Source organism: Phoca vitulina, unplaced genomic scaffold, assembly GCF_004348235.1.
Source record: "Phoca vitulina isolate PV1807 unplaced genomic scaffold, GSC_HSeal_1.0 scaffold1, whole genome shotgun sequence".
Classification (NCBI taxonomy): domain Eukaryota; kingdom Metazoa; phylum Chordata; class Mammalia; order Carnivora; family Phocidae; genus Phoca; species Phoca vitulina.
The window spans coordinates 5339856-5361221 of NW_022589704.1; the positions used below are offsets into that span (position 1 = coordinate 5339856).

Genomic DNA, 21366 nt, shown 5'->3' on the forward strand with positions numbered 1-21366 from the left:
GGATCTCGTGGAGCCCGGGGGTGGGGGTGAGGGTGTAAACAGGAACACAGTTATTCAAAATGCCTTCCTGTGACCCAGAATTTGCAAGTACTTGTGTCGAAACCACCCCCGCCAAGTGAGCACTGTAAATACCGTAAATACTGTGAAACACTGTAAATAAAATACTGTAAAACACTTAGGTATAAGTGCTCTTCCCAAAGGGGCAGCACGGCAGACTCGAAACCTCCGTGCGTCACACTACCGCAGTGTTAACACGCACAAACCAAGTCAGACCCTCTGCAGGCCTTGACTCACGTGTGTGCAGAGAAGAGGAAACTCCCCAGTCCTCTCGTTCTGGACCTGCTCCTCTGCTGATCCTCTGCTCTCAAAACTCAACAACCCAGCAGTGCCGGGCGCGGCGTTCCGTAAGCTCTGCTCACAGCTGGCGGCACATACGACATTAGCTTAACTGCCTCAGGTTTTTAGGTTCTGTTGCATTTGACGCCCACTTAAAAAAAAAAAAAGATTTATTTATTTTGGGGGGTGTGTGGCAGGAAGGGTCAGAGGGAGAGAGTCTCAAGCAGACTCCGTGCTGAGCACAGAGGCCGACACGGGCTCGATCTCATGACCCTGAGGTCACGACCTGAGCCGACACCGAGTCGGACGCTCACCGACTGAGCCACCCAGGCGCCCCTTGACGCTCACTCGTGTCATAAACTCTGAGATCCTAGTTTAAGAATGGGTAGGCGAAGCCTTCAAACTTGAACGGGTCTGTAAAAAGATGAACGCCTTCCCGAGTGGCTGTGTCTGTGTGTCCGTGTGTCTGGCTGTCCCGGGGGAAGGGGGCGGACGAGGCAGTCAACTGCAGTGTGGCAGAAAGGAGCTCAGGACCAAAGCACTGGATTGGAAAAAGCTCCCTTCCAGTGTGTGCTCTCCACGTGCAACGGTCGTGCTGAGTGTGAAAGGAGCAGAAACTCTCAGGCAGGCAGCGGACCGAGCAGCTGAGAGGAGAAGGTAAGGGTAAGTGTGTGGCCACCGAGTCCCGAACCGCAGCCAAGGGCGCTGGTCACCTCACCTGGCGCCATGGCCCCGAGCCAGCCCAGCGTGCAGATGGGCAGTGTGCCCAGGGTGATGGAGAAGGAGCCTCTGGGGGCCCGCAGACTCTCTTCCCACTGGCCCATGCTTTTCCTGGCGACGCCTTAAGAGGACCCTCTGCAGAAGAACCGTCAGAACAAACACTCCCGATGAGGTGAGGACAAGAAATGCCAGCCTGCTACCAGAAGCCACACTGCGAGCATCAGAACCAGTCCGAATGCATGGCCACCTGCTGCCACATAAAGACAAGTCCTCAGGGAGGCCAGACTTGTGTCCTCAGTGCCTCTCCGAGGATGTGAAGAGGCCACCTGGGTCCCCTTGCCCCGGCCCATTGAGGCCAGTAAACAGGCATGGGGCCATCCATCGTTACCCAAGACTGGTCCCCATGAACAGGCCCAAGAGCACCTCCTAAGATGCAGCTTCCAGAGCGGTCCCGGACCCTTGATGCTTCTGCACACTGGCATTCACACTCAGACCCCCGCTCCATCCCACCACCACCCGGGCTCAGGCCTGACGCTTCCCCCACAGCCACATCAAAGCCCTAACTCTTGCCCAAAGCTGCCCAGTTTCTTAAAACTTGAGCCCCGGGCCACTGACAACGCAGATGTTCTCAATCTTATGCATGTATCTCTTTACCACTCCTCAGTCTTAAAGGGTGGGGGTCCCTACAAGGAAGCCCAGCCACGGAGTCCGCTCCCTATGCTCTCATCTCTTATGTTTCAACCCAAAGGGCCTCTCACTAGGGTTTCTCGCGGGCACTAGTGATAAGCGTGTTTTATATTAGAGCGAACGGTCAAGCTCGGCACTTTTATCCAAAGCAGTAGCGCCAAACGGACGGTCCCCGATGCACGAGGCTGCGAAAACGAATGCGTTCAGTAGAGACCATGCTTGCTGTCGACGTGTGGTCCAAGCCCCTTTCGGATGCAGGCCAGTGGCGGCTCCCAGGCAGCCAGCGATCACAGGGTCAAGATACACACAACCGTTCTGTGTCCACAGACATTGTGTCTGTTACTCTCAGTACGGTGTTCAACACATTGCAGGAGACTGCACTTTATCACAAATCGGACTTTGTGTCAGACAATTCTGCCCACTGCAGCCTAATGGAAGTGTTCTGAGCACACTGAAGGTGGGCTAGGCTAAGCCGTAATGCTCAGTAAGTTAGTCTATCAACTGCATTTTCGACTTAGGATGTTCCCAACTTACAATGGCTTTATCAGCACCTTGCCCCATCGTTAAGCCCAGGGAGGATCTATCCATAAAAAGAGAGTCAGAACGTTGGCTTGAGAGCAACACGGGTCCAATGACACCACCTGGGTCACTATATTAGAAAACATAAACATTATAGGATAATGTGGAATGCTCCAAATGATCTTTATTACAAAATACTTCACCGAACACACTTGATAAATACTTCATACCGGTGCTTATTACTGTGAAGGCTGCAAGTCACCGCCAAGAGAACGATCAGTCACCAACGTGGGAAGGGGGTTTCTTCCTTCAGGGACGCGGGGTCCTCTGCTCTGCAGCTGATGCTCTCCAGCTGCCGGCCCTCCAGGAGGAAGCAGGAGCAGGATAAGGGAAGGCACTGCTAGGAACAGCTTTCTGAAATCAACACATCTTGGCGTGGATCAGGAATGACAGGAATTCATATGCTGCAAAGAACAGCTAATCTTCTAGTGACATGAATAAAGAAGGGGGCGAGGGGCGGGAGGAGATGATGCCAAAGACAAAAGAGGACTGCTCTCCCGGCTTATAATTTGAAGGTACAATGGTCAGTAATTTAAAAAGCAGCAGTTAAAACTGCAGATTGTGAGAAATACAGGGTGACATGCTGAAAACAAACCACAAGGTTGACGTATACTTGCCATAGCGTGGGGAGGGAATTCGCCCCACCTGGGCAAATGCACATCTCACAGCACACATAAATCCAAGCATATCCACATATTTGGTATTCTCTATCCCTGGATCTTCTGCAGAACTTCTCAGAGACAATAACTAAAGCAAGGCCAACGCCGTTGAGCTGCATGGCTTAGTGCGTGCTTTCCCACTCACCTCTGGCCTTCCTGAGAACCAGCCAGGTGGGTAGTGAACCCCTTACTTAAACGCATGAGGCAGACAGAGCTCAGGGCAGTTACGTGCCGTGTCGGGGCACGGGCGAGCCTGAGTGTTGCCGCCAAGATGAAACCTACCCCACCGACTCAACACTGCCTTCTCCACATGGCAACTTAAAATCTCCCACGGTACGTAGAACATTCCTTCCTGCCACCCATCATGGTATCACTCACACACCTGAGTCAGGTCACCAAGAGGAAGCGAGCAAGAAGGAAACGCCGTGACGTCATGCTCAGACATCCCCCACCACCCTGGAGCCAAGGGGACAAATGGCATCCGTACCTCAGGGACCCAGTGGGCCGAAAAACACGAGCCCGGGGAGCACTAGCTGGAGAGGGGTGTGGGGGCAGCTGTTGGGGAGACAGTGGAGTAGGGGGGGAGCCGACTATTTCTGGCTGGCAGGCAGAACTCCTACCCTGACTCGATGAGCCAGCAGAACAAAGCGGGAGCCACATCGGGGGCCAGGTGGGGGCCAGGCAAGAGGACAAAGAAAATACAGACAAATCTCCCTTTGAGTTTGGGAGAAAGCCACTTTCTGAGAGAACACCAGGTACAAAATCATCAAAATCCTAGATTCTGAAGGGAACTCTTGACCTTAAAACTGGGAGGAGGCTTTAAGACCATCAATTCTAAGCCCCCAGGCAACAAACACAGCACCCCTTCCAACATTCCCTGACTGGCCTGGGTTTGGACACCTCCAGTGATGGGAACTTTCCACATAAGAAGGCAGCCTGTTCCACAGTGTGTGGGCTTCTGAGAAGTGACTGCCTACTTTTGAGGCAAAATCCCTTTCCCTGGGAGTTTCCCTCATTGGTGCTAACTGCTGGGCCCTTCTTATGTCTGCTTCTCAAATACTGGCAGACAAGTCTCCACACTCCCGGGCTTCTCTTTCAAACTAAAAATCTCCGGTGTCTTCAATGAACTTGGCTCCCAGAATCTTCCATGAACCAGATCAAGAAAGCCGATTCGGCACCCACTCTTGAATGCAAGAGAGATCAGACTCTCACAAGGTGGGGATTCTAGTTTGGGAACTAAACGAATCAGAAGAATAGGCTCCAAGTACCTGGGAGCTATCGAAGAGCTGGCTGCATGGTGTGGAAGGAGACAGAAGCAGCCTTGCTCTGGGACTCCCACACCACAGGAACTGTGCCCGTTTCTAAGGTAGCGGGATATAAGCTGCAGGAAAGCAAGTCACAGGTAAGCATCCCTAAGTCCAGAATCCTGTTTCACATACTTCACAGACCGACTGGTGCTGGGTTGTTTTAAAGCCCTTGCTAAGTGAGCAGGAAGGTACAAACTGGATAAATACCCGCCGTTCCCCACCCCCATCAACTGAAGAAGTGGCGTCTGAGCGATTCTGATGGGGGTAGGAACTGGAGAGAATGCGAGCTGCCCCAGCAAGGCTGGCGGCATTGTCCATGGACTCCCCTCTCTGGAGTGGGTCAGCAGGACCTCTGAAAGCAGCCCGGGCAATGACAGGCACAGAGAGAGCACAAGACTCCCTTTGACGACCACCTCAAACAAGTGGGCATCCACTCAAGTGAATGTGTGTCCCGCTGGTCCCACTCAAAGACAATCCACTGAATAAAGGGAGCAGTCCTGCGTGCTCCCGGAAACGCCTGGCTCACTGCGTCATGCAAAGTCTTGGACCTACTATCACACCAGAAATAGATTCAGCACTCCGTACAATCCCCAACAAAGGACTGTGTAGGAAAGTGACCCTCACTTTCCCTTTCACTCCTGCCAACTGAAATGCACCTCTTAAAATTATCTGCATTTGTTAGATAAGGACAAGCCAAAGGATCCCTTCACAAGCCTCCCACTGGGGCGGCCTGGTACAGAATGAGTGAGCAACAGTGTCCACTTTCCAACCCAGGAAAGCTGATTTCTCCATAAGCTCTGAGTCTTTCGATCCACTGGTGATGTTAGGATGGAAAAGCAACTATGAAAATGGAAATAACAAGAGATTACGAGAACACCAACCAAATGAATGGACAGGGACTAACATATTTAATTATAGAGGCATCTACATTAATTCTTACTTAACGGGAGAAAAGAGAACAGATGTGAATGCCTCTGTCAACTGAAAAACCTAACGAGAAACAGAATTTTGAGGGCCGTCACCCACAAACACGTAAACATCCACACCACAGCTGACTCAGATTTGAGCTGAACAAAACCCAGAGCAAAACTATGGCGGGCAGATGGTCCTTCGCTCGAAATGATACAAAGACAATAATCTCCCTTCTTTTTGCTAATCTGTTGACCTTAATCCCAATTCTGTTCATCACCTGGGGACAGAACTGTAGCTCTACATACTTTCTCTCAATCACTGTCCTTAATAAATAAAACCTTTACTTTTCTTCATTATTTTACTCACTGTGACATCATTTTAAATTAATGATTGTTTGAATCATTGCAGAGAAAAATAACAGCCTAAAGGAGATTTCCTATCAAAAACAAATTTATACTAAAAACAAAACAAAACAACTCATTGTGGAAGCTGTAATATCCTTTCTTAGGCTTGATGTTGGTGCTAATCATACAGATTTGAGGAACAGGATGACTTCTCAGATGTTAACTACAGAAATCCCAACCAACCTTCTGGTGGAGAATCTTCTCTTTTCCTGTTGTTAAACTCCTAGTGATCCTGCAAGACCCAAATCATTTTATCCCTCTGTGAGGCCCTCATTAACTCCTTCTCCTGCTCAAGGACATTTGCTCCCTTTTTTGTGTCCCCCAGTCCTCTCATTAATTCCTCCCACAAACATTTATTAAAAGTGCAAGAGCCAAGCACAGTACTCTAAACTCTGTAGTATGAAGAGGAATAACACAGGCTTCATGCCCAGGAGGGAGAAGTGGCAAGTATGTAAACGAGGTTATTATTACACACTGGGATTAGCAGTGCTCTAACGGAGGTATGTTGTGCAGAGAAATACAGTCCTGCTTCCCCTAAGTATCCCATGAAGCTGTGATTCCATAGAACTTCTCCATCCCCCAAAAGACTACTGGGCCTCCAAAGACAGGAACGATGCCTTGCTTCACTCTAGCTCCTGCTCAGAACACACCACAGAAACTCAATAAATATCTGTCCATGCTACAGAAAAACAAGACAACTAAAAAAAGGGTTAAGTACTACCAGTGCTTTATAGTTGAGTCTTACGCTTCCAAACAAAAGGTATGTGTTAACTATATAACCAACCAGATTTTGCTGCAATGGGCCAACTGAGTTGAACTGTTAGACCTCTTTGGCAGATGTACTTTTGAACGTTCCTTTGGCAGCGTGATATTCCGGTGCTCACAGGTGGGTATGCTGACACACGGGGCTCCACGTTGAGAAAGTTAATGCAGCAAGACACCGTCCAAGCCTCCAGTGCCTGCCTAGAGCGTCCCTGGCTGACCTTCGTGAGGGCAGCCCTGCCTGGATCAGAGTGGGCTGCTCTGTTCTCCAGGAAAGCAATTCGACCTTATAACAAAAACAATGAAGGTTCTCCTAAATTACTATCTAGAGTCATTTATAAAAAGCCATGTGATTTCCCAAATATGGAGTACATAATTAGTTTAAAACGTTTCAAATGAGAAACTCTGAATTATACTGTTTCTTTAAAACCATGTATGTCCTTTTCAGCAACAAATCAAGTTAAAAAAAAAATGTACCAAGTTATTTCAGTAATTTTATTTCATTTAATTACCGCTTCCTCTCTTTCTCCACTGAAGATTTTTGTTTTTTTTTTTTAACTATAAAACAGTCTATCTAGCTGCACAAGTGGAGTGATACAAATCAAGGAAATCAGAAATTAAAGAACAAAGCCACTCAAAAAACGTGCTGTCAAAAATCAGTTGTAAATTACTAATCTGAAGAGCTAAGCTAAGTCAGGGCTATCCATGAATCACTCTACTGCTGTCATCAATCCTCACGGACAGCAAGAGAACACCCCAAAGACACCTGCAGCCCTGCGTGAGCACTGCCTGCAGCTGGCTCCAGGGAGGGCTGGCCGGCAGCAGCGGGGGACACAGAGAGCATGCGCCAGGAAGGGACGCCCTGCAATGCAACTCATCACTTGTTATTCGATCTTTTTTTGCATTAAATTATACTTGTGTCAACAGACTCTGCCCTGGTGGGGGGTCGGGGGGTAGGGATATCAAGTCATAGGAACCTGCCCTTGATCTGACATAGGGCCGCTCTGAAACCTTCTGGGGCTCCTGATGGTTATGAACCTAAGAGAGAGAAATCGGCCATGGGTCTCTGGGAGGCAAGGGTGTAACAGTCGGAGGAAGAGAAAAAGCCTAATAGGGATTAAAAAGCACAAGAGAACCATCCCACAAAAGGAGGTGCTCCGATCCTTTCATCCTAATGCTTTAAGACAAGAAAACCATACGCACGTGATGTGTGAGCCTGTGTGTACTTCAAAGACTAACCATCTTCCTTCCCTAGTCTAGGTACCTTGTCTAAGACCAAGCATGTAATCCTAAGAAGCTAAGTAAATGACCTAATATAATACTTACTTTGTCTTTTAAAGTTATTTTCCCAGAGCCAACTGACAACTTAATAGCTGAAAGAATCTAATGAAAGGAAAACCTGCCCCGATGACAAGGGTCCTCTAATTTCCTTTATACTTGAAAGAACTTCGAATTTTAATACATTGTGGCCCAAGATTTAAAGAAAGCTAGAGATGCTGTTCATGATGTATACTGCATTTGTCCGTAGTTCTGAAATCCATAAAGGACTGAAGATGGAAGCTTTATTCACAAATGCTTAGCAGACTCTAAATGGCAAAACATACTTATCACACTGAATGGGACTATCTCAGGCTCTGCTGCACATTATCGGTGTCTGAATGCAGGACGCTGCCCCCACTATACAGTGTCCTGTAATACACAGCATTTTACCTTCCTAAAATCCAAATTTTCTAAGTCTTGCAGACCTCCCTGGCCCCATGGTTTGGGCAAGGCTTTGTGGACCTGCGCGCTACGGACACTTACAGGGAAACGGAGCCTGGGTTCCACTGCATCGGAATGTTACATCAGAGCATTTTACCTTAAACTCAAAACTTCATTTAAGTAGCACCTAACTCTGAGCAATTTACATCAGAGGAAGCAAACATGTAGAAAGTAGAACAGCATAATAAAGGGGCTGCACCATGACCAGAAGAGCTACTGACCTTACCAAACCTCGAGAACAGAGACACTGCTCCAGGCCTTTTAGCCAAAGGCAGGTGAGGACTGTGGCTTTTTCTGTGATTACCTCGAACTTGAGAGTCAAGTGAGATCCTGGAATTCGGGCTGTGTGTGCTGTAACCTAGCTCATTCATACTCCGTTCTTCCACACAACCCACAATGCTAGCTAGTGTTACATCTCAGACCAAAGTAATTCCACCCTGAGAAACAAACAAACCAAGCGTTACTGTAATTATTATTGTTATAATCTTACACTATCCTAGAGGGAAAAATTCCAACACGCTTTACACCTCTGCTTTCCAAATGCATCAATCCATCTGACCGGATCACCAATACCCAAACCCCAATACTTTGAACTTGTATCGATAGAGACCACGATGAAACGCGTTCATTCTAAATCGTGTGTGTGCATTTCTACTCCCCTCCCCGCCAACCATGGGTACTTGTCTGGAACCCAGGCGGCTAATCACTATTTTCAGCAAATCCAGGAGAACAAAGAGTCAAGCCTGCTATTATTGGTAGAACTGAACCCTGCGGATTTGAACCTCCACTGAACGCAAGTAAGGACAAGAGCAACTTTACACCAACCAACTTGAACAAAATAACTCACATCATTTTTTAGTACCTTAAGAGCGTGCAGGAAGGGATGGGATAATGGCTGGAGTCAATCACAGTCCCTTCTAGAACATTCCGGGTCAGGTTAGCCACGAGATGTGCAAGTTCAACTAACACAAGGCTGGCAACAGGTAACTTTGTATCACAACCTCACCGATAAAAAGAAAATTCCGATCTTTACTGCATATTCAAGTGCTTAACTTCAAATATTCTCTACCACATTCTGAGGATCATTAGAAGCATGTTACGACATGACATCACTGATCTTCAGTTTCCCTTAAAAATACTTAGGTGAGGGCGACTGGGTGGCTCAGTTGGTTAAGCGACTGCCTTCGGCTCAGGTCATGATCCTGGAGTCCCGGGATTGAGCCCCACATCGGGCTCCCTGCTCACCAGGGAGTCTGCTTCTCCCTCTGACCCTCCTCCCTCTCATGCTCTCTCTCATTCTCTCTCTCGCAAATAAATAAAATCTTAAAAAAAAAAAAAATACTTAGGCGAGCACGGTGATGTCTTTGCCCTGGCTGTTTGCATAGACACCCTAGGCAGTCAGCTGACCTGGGAAGTCCACTAGGGAGGAATATTCTGGGTACTCTGGGGGGGGGGGGGGGGGGGTAAGTTACCAGTTGACAATCTCTAATTAAAAGCCCACACTGCAGGGCCTCAACTACCCTCATCTCTACCAGCAGCAGGGTTTGGGAATCAGAACAAGGGATGTTACTAATGATTTCTCGGTGGTGAAGTGCATGGGGACAGAATCTTTATCCATCCCCTCCACCCCCAACACGAGCAGGGTGTAACAATCCAGCCCCTCCGCTCACCCACCCCCCTTCCCTTTAGGGTGATGACCCCACATGGGGAAAGAAGGGGATCTGTGTTTTGCAACTTCTGGAGGAGTCTGACCTCCAAACACCACCAGATTACCTAGTTCTTGCAAGACAATATTGTCACATCTGCCTCCAAAACCTTCCCTGTGAGGTCCCTGTTGGAGGGCGCAAGACAACAGGGAAGTGAAGTTTCAGAACAGGCTGCGGGGTTGTGATTTTCCTTCCCGAACGGGAGAATACATCACTAGCAAACAGAATGCCCTCCCAGACTTGCTCTCCTGCTAAGATTCCAGAGGCCGTGGGGAGAGGCCTGTCTCCCTGACCACTGGGACGAAGCATCTTTAGCAGGAACGCAATAGGTGAGAGGGGCTAAATCAGGGACGCCACACCACAGCGCTCACACATGGCAGCACCTACAGGGAGGCCAGGCTTGGGAGGCGGAGGAAGCAATTAAGCAAGATGAACGCTGCTGCTCCTGGCCAGGCAGCACCACCCGTGCGCCAGCTTCAGGACCAGGTCCCAGGCAGCCCACAGGCATCCCAGTGTGCGAGCGCACAGCGGGGCGGCGAGCGCACGGCTCTGCTGGAGAAGAAGGCGGCGCCGCTCGGCAAGGTGATCTCTCCCCAGACAGGCTCACAGCGGCTGAGCAGATTCCGAATGGCACCACGAGACACCCTGGAGGCAGGGGCAGCCACACACTTCCCGACCGCAGCGGTGTTACTGGGGAAAACCCGCAGTACGCGAGTTCACACCCGGCGTGACCACCTGCCGGCTGGTGGCTCGGGGAACGCAGGTCCCTTGACTACTCCCAAATCCCAGCGTACTCTGCCAAGCAGGCCGCTGCGGAACCAGGCCAGCTCCCACCACTGCCCTCACCTCCCTGGCCGCGCTGCCCACCTCTGCGCGGGGACCCGTCGATGCTCTCCGCGCTGGACGAGTGCGCGTCCGCTGGGGCCCGCCGCAGGCTGCTGAAGTAGCCGCGGGGCCGCGAGGCGCCGCCGCTCCGGGGAGAGGGACCGCCGCCAGGCGCGCCATCCCTGCGCGCGAAGATGCCGCTGAAGAAGCGCAGCAGCCGGTGCTCCGAAGCGGCGCCGGGGCCCGCGGCCGCCGCCCGCGCGCGCTCCAGCCGCTGCAGGTCGCTGTTGTCCAGCGTGCGGTTCTTGCTCTTGCTGCGCTCCCAGCGCTCCAGGTCCGAGAGCGCTTCGTTCTTGCTGAGCACCTCGCCCACATCCAGGGTGTTGCGCTTCTCCGAGGCGGGCTGCGCTGGCGCCGCGGGCTCCACCGCGGTCCCGGAGTCCGCCGAGGCCTCGCCACCCGGCGCCCAGGCCAGGCTCCCGGAGCTGCTGTGGCGTCTCCCGCGGCCCAGGGTCCGACTCCGCGATGCCTCGGGCCCGCTCCAGTGCCTGAAACTGAGGCTCCGCCGCAGGGGCGCGGCCCGGACCCCCTCCACGTCGGGGCTGCCGGGCGCGGGCGAGCCGGGCCCCTCCTCCATGGCCGGGGCGCTGCCGGCCAAGTCCGCGGGCTCGAGGCCGCGTGCGCAAGGCCGGAGCCGCCCGAGCTCCAGCTGCCCGGTGCTGCGAGTGCGGAAGGTGCGGAAGTCCCAGGCGCGCGGCCGGCGGCCCTCGGGGTCCTCAGCGCCGGCCGCCTCCTCCTCGGCCTCCTCCACCAGCCGCCCGGGCGCATCAGGGGAGCGCGCGGGCCGCGGCCTCAGAGCCGGGCGTGGGTCGGGGCCCGGCGCGGCCAGCTGGTCCTTCCTGACCATGGTTACGGAGATGCGGTAGACCGTCTTCCTGGGGGGCGTCCCGCGCGGCATCGCGTCCGCGGGCGGAGACGCGGGCTCGCTGCTGCCGTCCAGCAGGTACATGTCGCCCGGGGCCACGGCCGCCGCCGCCGCGCCGTCCGCCGGGGCCCCGCTGCATCCAGCGCGCCGCGGGCCGGGACGCGCGGTCGCGGGGCGAGACGGGAGAACGGGCACGCCCGGAGTGGGCCCACGCCCCCCGGTGGCCGAGAAGGCTGAGCTCAGGCTGCGGGGACGACACCCCTGGTGCCCGCCGGCCCGTGCGCCGCGCGGCCCGAATGCGGGGGTCCGGGCCCGGGGCGCCGAGCCATGGGCCGGCGGGGCGGGTGGGCGGAGCGGCGGGCGAGCCGGCCGTCAGGCGCGGGGACGGTCTCGCCGGCAGGTGCGGCCGCAGCGCGCAGGGCCCGGGGCGGGCGGAGGCGCCCGCGGCTTCATTGTCTACGGCGCGGGGCCGGCTCGCATCTTCAGGCCTTTTCTGCACAGTTCGGCAGCTCCGCAGCCTCCGCCACTCCCTGAGCTGGGACTCGCGGGCAGCCGCGCCGGCAGCGGCCGAGGGGCGGGCGGGCGGCGGTTTAAAATGGAAATGCGCGCCGGGGCGGGGCGGGAGGGGGCCGACGTGCAGCGACCGCAGGCCGCGCGCCCAGCCCGGCGGCCGAGTCCCGGGAGCGCGGCGGAGGCGGCGGGAGCGCGGCCCGGTGGGCAGGCAGAAGTGCCGGGCTGGATCGCCGCCGCGCGGACCGGAGCCTCCGGGGGGGCCGGCCTGGCAGCTCGCCTGAACCCTACTCCTACACTACCCCTACACTCCGGGGCCTGGCCTGCAAAACCAAATATGGGCCATCTCTCACCTGTTTATTTGGAGCTCTGAAGAGGATGCAACTCAAACAATGACTTCTTTAGAAAGCAAGGTATCTCAGGTACTTGTTACCCCCTCACAAGTGTACTTGTTACTACACTTGGGAGGAAAAAGTGCACACCAAGATGGAGACGGCAAGGGAGAGGCGAGGGTGGTAGCTTCCCTGTGATGTGCTGCTCACACCACTGCCCTTCGGCAAAGGTACCATGCAGTTTCACTCCTAAAATACCATTTGGGGAGTATTTTCCCTAGGTGTAGGAAAAGGCCCCTGACAGTAACAGGCAGGAGAACACAGCGGTTCAGAGCAGGAGGAAAGAAGACCTGCCTGTCCAAGCCTTCCATTTCCATCTTAGATTTTACACCTGGAAGGTAGGGATGGAGAAAATCAGACCCAAACTCTGAGCAGAGAACTGAAATAGAGAACATGTGCCAAGCATTCTGTGTAAGTGCTAAATATTGCATGCTGAGTTTCTCTTCCATCAAATTTCCCCCACCTGCTGCCTCTCTTGGATGTCTAGATCCTGGTTCTTGATATGACCTGATGCAGCACAATATTCTCACGTAGTTGATCTATTTTTTATGATCAATCTATTAGTTCTTGATGATGTACTGAACGTAGGGGTTTCCGTTTGCTGGCTTACAAGTTTCCATAGGAAAATGTCATAAAGTGTCCACTGATCAAGCTGGATGCTTACACAGGCTTCTCTAGGCCTGGAACTGCCAAAGATGCGTGAGAAGCTGTTCTGAGGGAAGGTGCTGACAGCAAAGCATCATTCTGGGATTCCATGACTGTTTCCAAGTCCTGCTTTCCCCTCCTTTCACCAAATATCATGTTCACGGCACAGAAGGGGATACAAAGATGAATGGCGTGGTCTCTTATGAAGGAGGTTGTGGCTTAGGAAATCTGGATTTTACTTCGGAGGGAAATTAAATATTCAGGTTTAATGAGATAGATCAGAAAGCTTGCTAGGTGATTCCATTTCTTTTTAAGAAGATACTTTAGAGCAGAGGATTTTTAGAGCAGGGAAAACATTCTATATGGCACCATAATGGTGGACATGTGTCATTATACGTTTGCCCAAACACAAAGAATGCACAACACCAAGAGTGAACCCTAAGGGGAACTATGGACACTGGGTGATAACAATATGCCCGCATCAGCTCATCGATCACAACAAAGGTACCACTCCGGAGGGAATGTGGGTAGTGGAGGAGGCCACGCGTGTGTAGGGGCAGGAGGCAGAGCAGAACCCTCCACACCTTCTGCTCAATATTGCTGTTCACCTACAACTGCTCTAAAAAATAAAGTCCATTTAAAAAAAAAAAGTTTAAAACGCATTTGACGACCCCCAGTGGCTGCGCCTGGACGTGACTGCCTCAATCACAGGGCCATCGAAGCTCTGTCCACCTACTCCTGGCACTCAAGGGTTCCAGAGCAGTGTCTCTAACATGTCCTCAAGTGGAGAGTTAGGGAACCCCAGGACAGATCAGTCTTACCTTCAGTTTGGATAAAAAGCCCTCTTGGATAAGACCCAAGAACCAGCAACTTCCAGAGTGGGAGACGGACAGTCATCAGCTATCAGAATGAGGTTCCTAGAGCCCATCAGTTTATGTGGATGCCAAGGGCTCAGAGAGGGTGGGTGCTTTCCCCAAGGCTACACAGCTCAGTGCTGAGAGCTGAGCCTGGGGTCACATTACCTGTGCCCATCCCCATGCCACAGTGGCGTTTTTTGTCTTCGTAAGCATCAGCATTTGCTTTGATGACCGTGAAGAGAGAGACATGTGTGAATACTATTGAGCCTGGCACTAATCAAATGTTAATGATAACAACATCTAGCAAGTTTCCATTTACTCATTCACTTTTCTATTTGTTCATTTATTCTTCAAATATATTTTGGACACCTACTGCACAGGACTCGGTGAGAAGGCAGAGTCTCTGTCCTCAAAGAACTCACAAAGTTGTGAAACAATGGTGTTTTCAAGGCCATGAGATTTTACATAAAGACCAGGAGGGAGGTTGAGAGGATGGGAGACAGAGCAGCGCCCTGTCGTCTGTCTGTCTGTCTGTCTGTCTGTCTACAGGGTGAGCCCCAGTAGCACTGGGTGGGATCTATGGTTTCATCGCTGCAGCTGTGTGGACAGAAAAGTCAAGCTGGCTTTAAGTGCAGACAATGGAACTCGGCCACGAGGAGTGGCAGGGACCTCTCTGCTTCGGGCCATGGTGGGATCAGAACCCAGGGTTCATAGCTTAGCCTGGGATCCACTCTCACTTTTTAAGACCAAGGCAACCTTCAAATATTGAGATGACTTTTACTATGAAATTAGTTAGCCCACAATTAAGACATAGATCTTGCTTGTTATATGAGCCAAAGGTAAAAAGTAACATTGCATTCCTTCAGGGCTCCAATCTTGAACTGCAGGCCTGTTCCCACTCCCGCCGGTTGGGTTGTCTAGAATCCAGCCCAGGGTTTGCACTTGGCTGTGGGAGGATGCAGTCTGCAGAGTAGAAGATTCCATTTGATCCACCTTAGATGACTCGGAATCTCAGCCTGTGTTGAATGAGGGAACCTCTTCCAGCCACAGCAGAGAGGTTCACTACCCCTCAGTGCTTTCCCCTCCCAGGAACGCATTTCTTTTCCACACCAATCACAATGATTCCACGCCAGGCCTGACAGTCTAGGCTGAAAGACAGGGAGAGTCACCTCTCCCCACTGCCCTGGATACATGGGCTCTTCCAATGCAAAGAATCAGAGGCTTAGACAGATCTTGTCCCTCCAAAATCTAAATCCCCTTTATGCAGCTAGACCTGCCTTTTAAAAATAGAAGCAATCATACTATATATGTTCAGGTGGCACTATGCTTTTTCTGCTGCTTTTGAAACTGACTCCTCTACACAATCATTTCTTAAATTTTTCTGTGCCTTCAAATATATCACCATTTTGGCTTATTAAAAAAAAAAAAAGCCTGTGGTTGATCTCACTGCTCCATCAAAACCAAGTAGCAGGGAGGCAGGCAAAGGCTCAACACTGCAGGGGCTCCAGCGCCCGACAGGGAAGGACTGCAAAGGGATCCAGGAATGGGGGCCAGCCCTACCTATGCCCCCCCATTCCATTGCCTCCTGCAGCTGGCTTTCCTCACCCATTCTGGGTTTAGGGGATCATCTGGCCACCCTCCCAAGACTTCCCTGTCCTGGGCCATTCCTAGCCATCTATAAATTAAACATCCTCCATGAGAATATTATTTCTCCAGTGTTACTAGAACTGATAAGCCTTATTTAAAGGACATCTCTGATAGTCAGCAGAGCCATCTGCTACGCAAGCTGACTTTCCAAGTAACAGAACTTGCCGGCCAGTGATCACATTTACAGTATCTTAGCAGAACCACGTGTGTGGGCCACTGCAGCGGACCAACCACTGACCCTGCCCAGGCTCTGCACGCCCACCCCAGGGGCAACAAAGCACCTCCCCCAGTTCATGGGGCACTTTAAAGACTATTTTCTGGCAGCAGGTTGACTGAAAGATACAGAAAGAAGCAAGAAGAAAGGCATTTGTGCTAAACCAACACTTTCCTGTTGTACCTTTCTTTTGGCATGAGACTCCAGTCCGATCACCACGGGAGGAATGCTTTCTGATCTAAGACCTACTACAATGCTCAGCTTCTGCAGACCGACGACTCTGCGATCAGCCCTGCCCGGGCTGAACTCATTAGGGGCCCCATTTCCCTCATTTTATAAGCTGAAAGTTAAAAGAGGAGCCAGGAAAGAGAGAAGGACTTGACGAGTCACAGAGGGACCAGTGCACTGGGTCCCTAAGGCCAGGGCATTTCTGACCCAGCAGGAAGAAGGAGGTCCTCTGAGCACCTGAGGTCGGTTCTACCTACATTTTTCCTCAAGGACCAACAGTAATGCCACCACTGCCAACAGAACCTTTCACGGTCCCCCGTGTATGAGCACACGGACATCCTACGGCAGCACCTGGGCTCCATCCTCTTCAATTTTAACAGGATGCCCCACAGTGTCCTCTCAATGGGCAACATCAGCGGGCCCCAGACAGAAGGAGCCAGAAGAAGAGGTCAGCAACTACTTATCAAAACCAAATTTGGTGAGACTTTACATGAAGGAAAGGGTTTTTTCAGTCCATGTGCCATCTGAAGGCATCTGTCGATCAGAGAGTCAGGCAGCTTTGCACAAGGAGGCCAGGAGCCGGGCACCTCTGTGGGAAGTGGCGGGGGGTTGGGGGGTGGAGGCGGCGTGAGAGAACGCCCCCCACTCCTGGCCCACGGTGCCCCAAGTCCAGCTCAGTGTCCCGCAAACGAAGGGCTTCTCCGGGCAGCCCTCGCCGATTCTGGATGACAGCGGAGCAGGACAAGATGTGGACGCCTGCGAGCACACCCGCGTGGGGCTGCAGCACGAATGCCTGCCGAGCACGACGCGAGGCACACCAGAAGCGGGCCTGGCAGCTGGCGGCCTCCAAGAGGACACCAAGACGCCACTGCTCGTCCATTTTCTGCTCTCCAGCAGGTAGACAGCAGTGCGGCGCACCCTGACTCTACCCAGAGCGCTCTGCTCAGGGATGGGGGAGCTGGGAGGTGAGGGGCCTGACAGGTGTCCTAAAGAACCACCATCCAGCAGAAAGTGTTACATGGGAGAGGAAGGAGGCAGGTAAGAAGGCAGAAAATGATTATTTCTAGCTGAAAGATTTTTTTTAAAGGCTCCAAGAAGGAGGTGGTCTCTGGCATTCGTCCCGGCAGGGTGGCCAAGCTCAGCACCACGGACACTCTGGGCTGGGTCCTCCTTTGCTGAGGGTCCGTCCGCCCTGCATATTAGAGGATGTTGAGCAGCATCCCTGGCCTTTCCCTACTGGTGACAGAATACCCCACCAAAAATGTGTGCAAATATTGCCACATGTCTCCTGGGGAGCAAAATGTCACGGGCAGAGAACCAGGCAAGGCAGGCTCACATGAAAAAAGGAGTGGCTTCTACGTCCTTGCAACTTCTCATTTTATTATTTTATTGATGCAACCATCCTCTCCTGCCTCTGCATATAATATTAAAAAGCTCTATATGGTCCCTCTATAAAAAAAGAAGCGATTATTTCCAGTAATCCTTCCCAAAATTGGGAGAACAACAATAGTTCCAGATGAGGCCACTACCAGTCCTCATTCTGTGAAAGACAAGTCATCAGTTACAATTAGTTTAAATAAGTAAGTATCATGGACATGATTAAAATGCTGGAAAGGTGGGGGGGGGGGGCGCCTGGGTGGCTTAGTCGTTAAGCGTCTGCCTTCGGCTCAGGTCATGGTCCCAGGGTCCTGGGATCGAGCCCCGCATCGGGCTCCCTGCTCCACGGGAAGCCTGCTTCTCCCTCTCCCACTCCCCCTGCTTGTGTTCCCTCTCTTGCTGTGTCTCTGTCAAATAAATAAATAAAATCTTTAAAATAAATAAAAATAAAATAAAATGCCGGAAAGGGAAAAAAAAAAAACTCAGTTTTGCCAATGTTAAGTATTTAAAATCCAAAACAATGCTGTGTTGGTTTTCATCATCAAATATCCTAAGCATGGTGGTTGAAGACTTTGGGCCGTGAGGCCGGTGCAGGGGAGACAGGCCAGCACTGATCGGGTCTCCACAGAGCACCTGAGCACTTGTGATCTCAGGTGAGCTCACTGGCTGGCCCTCCGGGGAGCTCCCACCAGGAGCCCCTGCCGGGACGTGTGTGCAGGGCTGGAGCTGCCTTAAGACACTGTCCCCTCCCTTGTTCCCTCTGCACTAGGTCAGCCTGGTGTTCCACACAGACTGCATCTTCGGAGAATGGGAACTCGGTTATATTACCACAACCAGGCCTCGAAGAAACCTTAATCCAACCCATTTTTCAGATAACGATGTCTACTCCATGGGGAACAGGGGAGAGATTCCTCCACACACTCTGGTACCGTGAGCCAATAGGGAGCATGTAAAACCAAGCTGAAAACTCACGTCCACTTATATAGGCCAAGGAGAAAAAATCTTGATTTTTAAAAACATGCCAATAAGAGTCCCTTGTGAATAGCTTCTCACTCCCAACCAAAGGAAAAGGTCAGACATTTCTTGGTGGTCTTTCTTGCTAAATGCCAGGCAAAGATGACTTCAAGTAAAATGAAAACCAGATGTATTAAGTGTCACTTTGTAGAAACAAATGCAAGCACCACACTTTGTGGTCTGTGGGACAACACAGCCTCGGCCACCGATGGTCACTCTTGAGATGCTGGGCGCTGGCCGAGGCCAGAGCTCCCCTGGAGATGCTCCACTTTCCTCTGCAGCCTTCAGTGCTCTGGGGAGACGCAGCTGAGGAATCAGAAGGATTTAATCAAGGGTAACACACAACTGTGCACCTGTCCCTTGGACAGCTGCAAAGAAGCTCTGGAATTTGTGTGGAGAAAAACCAAGACATTCCGGCCGATTACCTAATCTTCCCAGTCTTGGAGGGCACACAGGACCAGGCCTGTCTGGGAGCATTTTCCTCTGCAGGAAAATCTCTCCTCCCCCGGAAGAGATTCTTCTAATGACAACAACTGCACGAGCATCCAAATCTTACAACCAAATAGTTCCAGATGAGGTTACAACCTTACAACCAAAACACAGAGAACCATCTGATACGGACTCCGCCCAGAATAGCCTCCTAGAGTAGAAACAAATACCAGGAGCCGTCACAGAACAGCCACCTCAGCACGTCTGACAATTTCCGGATGTTTACCAAGTTTGTCTTTAGATGCACGGACACCCCCCTCCAAAGATTTGTGAAGCCCAGGACTTCTACAAAAATAAAAAATCCCGGCCACAAATAATAATGCCCTGAGAATTTCTGTCCATACCATTAGAAAGCTCAAGAAAAAGCCTATTTTGGCAGACTTTCACTCTTGCATCCCATTTGGGATCTGGCTGCTGAGATATCTGGAAATCTTTCCTCTGTGCCCAGGGGACCTGAAGCTTTGATAATCTCTCTCTCTAAAGGTGGAAAACAACATGACTAAGATGCCTGTTCAAAGCCCAGACACACTCCCCCCAGTCAGCGGTGGGAGCCACGTGACCACCCTCCTGCCTTTATTAGCCAGCGTGTCACCAGCTCCGCAGTCCCCAGGCGGAGGATAAACACACCACAGGCGGCTGGTAACCGCAGCCGCCCCTTTGCTAGTTACAATTTGCATAAGAGCTCCTGAGAAAGATGAGAAGTGGGTCACGGGGACCGGTTCTGACACAATAAGATGAAATAAAACGTCCGTGTCTTCTCACCTGCTTGCCACGCACGGCTCATCAGCAACCTGCCTGCAGGGAGCAGAGGTGAGCGGCCCTGCGGCCGGAAGACACCGGGGTGGGGGCCAGAGAGCCAGGGCAGCTCCCGAGCCGCCTCCCCGCGCCAGGATGCACGTTGTGCTAGGCGCCCCGCCTTGAAAACATCACCACCTGCTCCAGAATCTTCCACAAGGGAACGGGGAGGGATGAGAAATAACACTGCCCACGGTCAAACAATGTGTAGGGCCCCAGCATCATCTCTGTTCCCAGGAGCGTTGCTGAAGACGGCGATGCGGCCGGGTAGGTAGCAACACAAAACTCATCAAATCCGGAAAAGGAGGTTCGTGGCCCCTGATCACCCAGCTACAGACACGAGGGTCAGGGGATCAAAGGCAGCCCCAAGACTCCAAACTACAAAGTCCTAGAGCCATCTAAGACACGGCCAAATGGCTTGGCAGTGCGTGGATGCACAGAATGGGGATGTACGTGCCACGCCCCGGGGCCCCTTTCTTCCTGTCACTGCCTCACAGACACCCCGAAGGAGGTGCCTAGGGGTGCAGCATCCATGTGGAGAGCCAGGCCACACTGTCTCCTGCATGCAGGTGGTCTTTCCCTTCACTAGTTCCTGGGGCCTCCTCCCAAGGTCACGCCCTTGAATTACCCCGGACCGTGACACCCCACCATCTTAGCCTCTAACTGTCCCCTCCTAGGCCGCAACCCTCCACAACAGCTGTCCTCTTTCTAGAACGTCCACTCCTGCTGTCAGGAGGCTCGCTTAACACATCCCGTCCTTTCCAATCTGCAGGCCCTTCTCTCTCCAGCAAAGGCCAAGGCACACCCCGTGTCTACGCCGCCTACTGCTCTGCTGGCCCCTGATGCTTCTGAGACCCCCACCTGGGCCTGCCCCAAAGGTGGCTCCATCCAAACTCCAGCCCACTGGACCGGTGCTCAAGTGTGGGAGCACTGAGTCTACATGCCGAGGCCCCACTGCAGATGCTCACACAGCTGGGGGCTGGGGCTGGCACCCCACAGGCCCTCCCTGCAGCGCTGGTCCCCCACACTCCCATCCCAACCCTCCAAGCCTGCAGCCTGCCCTGAAGACATGGGGGCACCACCCCCCAGAGCTGCTGCACTCTGGGCCTCCCGGCCATACTCGCCTCTCCCACTCAGAGCTGGCAAATGGACCCTGGACCATCAATCACAATCATCTGCTGTCCTTCAGCCAGCATGGAAAATACTCAATTATCTCCCACTTAATAAAAAACAGAAACAAAAGCCTCTCCTCCCTGTGTGCCCTCTGCCGCCTCCTGAAGAGTGCACTCTCCTTCCTCCCTTTATATTCCATCCTCTTCATCCTTCACTGGATTCCCAGAGCTAGCGGCCAGCCAGCCTCTCTGCCATGATGGAAGCTGTAGGCCACAATTCGGCTCAGAGACTCCCTGTCACCCACAGAACAGAATGCCCACTCCTTAACTGGCGCACCAGGCCCCGGACGGCCCCTAGCCACCCATGCGGTGCAGAGGAGCTAAGGAGCTGCGCTCTGAGGCCAGAATGATGCGAACCCTGTGTGACTTGGGGAAAGTGACCTTGAGTCTCAGCCAGTTTCACCTGGCAGCAAGGCGGTGATGAGAGGGTAGACGTGACAATC

General features: G+C 52.3%; 1 protein-coding gene across 11 annotated transcripts in view; it reads right to left on the bottom strand.

Moving 5' to 3' along the window:
• AGAP1 (ArfGAP with GTPase domain, ankyrin repeat and PH domain 1) overlaps positions 1-21366 on the bottom strand; it is a 520170-nt gene that overhangs the window by 366219 nt on the left and 132585 nt on the right. For 5 of the 11 annotated variants that reach the window (XM_032393561.1, XM_032393848.1, XM_032393781.1 and 2 more), the window contains exon 1: positions 10680-11682. The exons of 5 other annotated variants lie outside the window; for them this stretch is intronic. In XM_032393561.1, the coding sequence (XP_032249452.1) occupies positions 10680-11667 (988 nt within the window). In that variant the 5' untranslated portion in view covers positions 11668-11682. Of the gene's footprint in view, positions 1-10679; positions 11683-21366 lie in introns of those variants that run through there. One more of the 11 variants, XM_032393646.1, reaches the window with a different exon arrangement.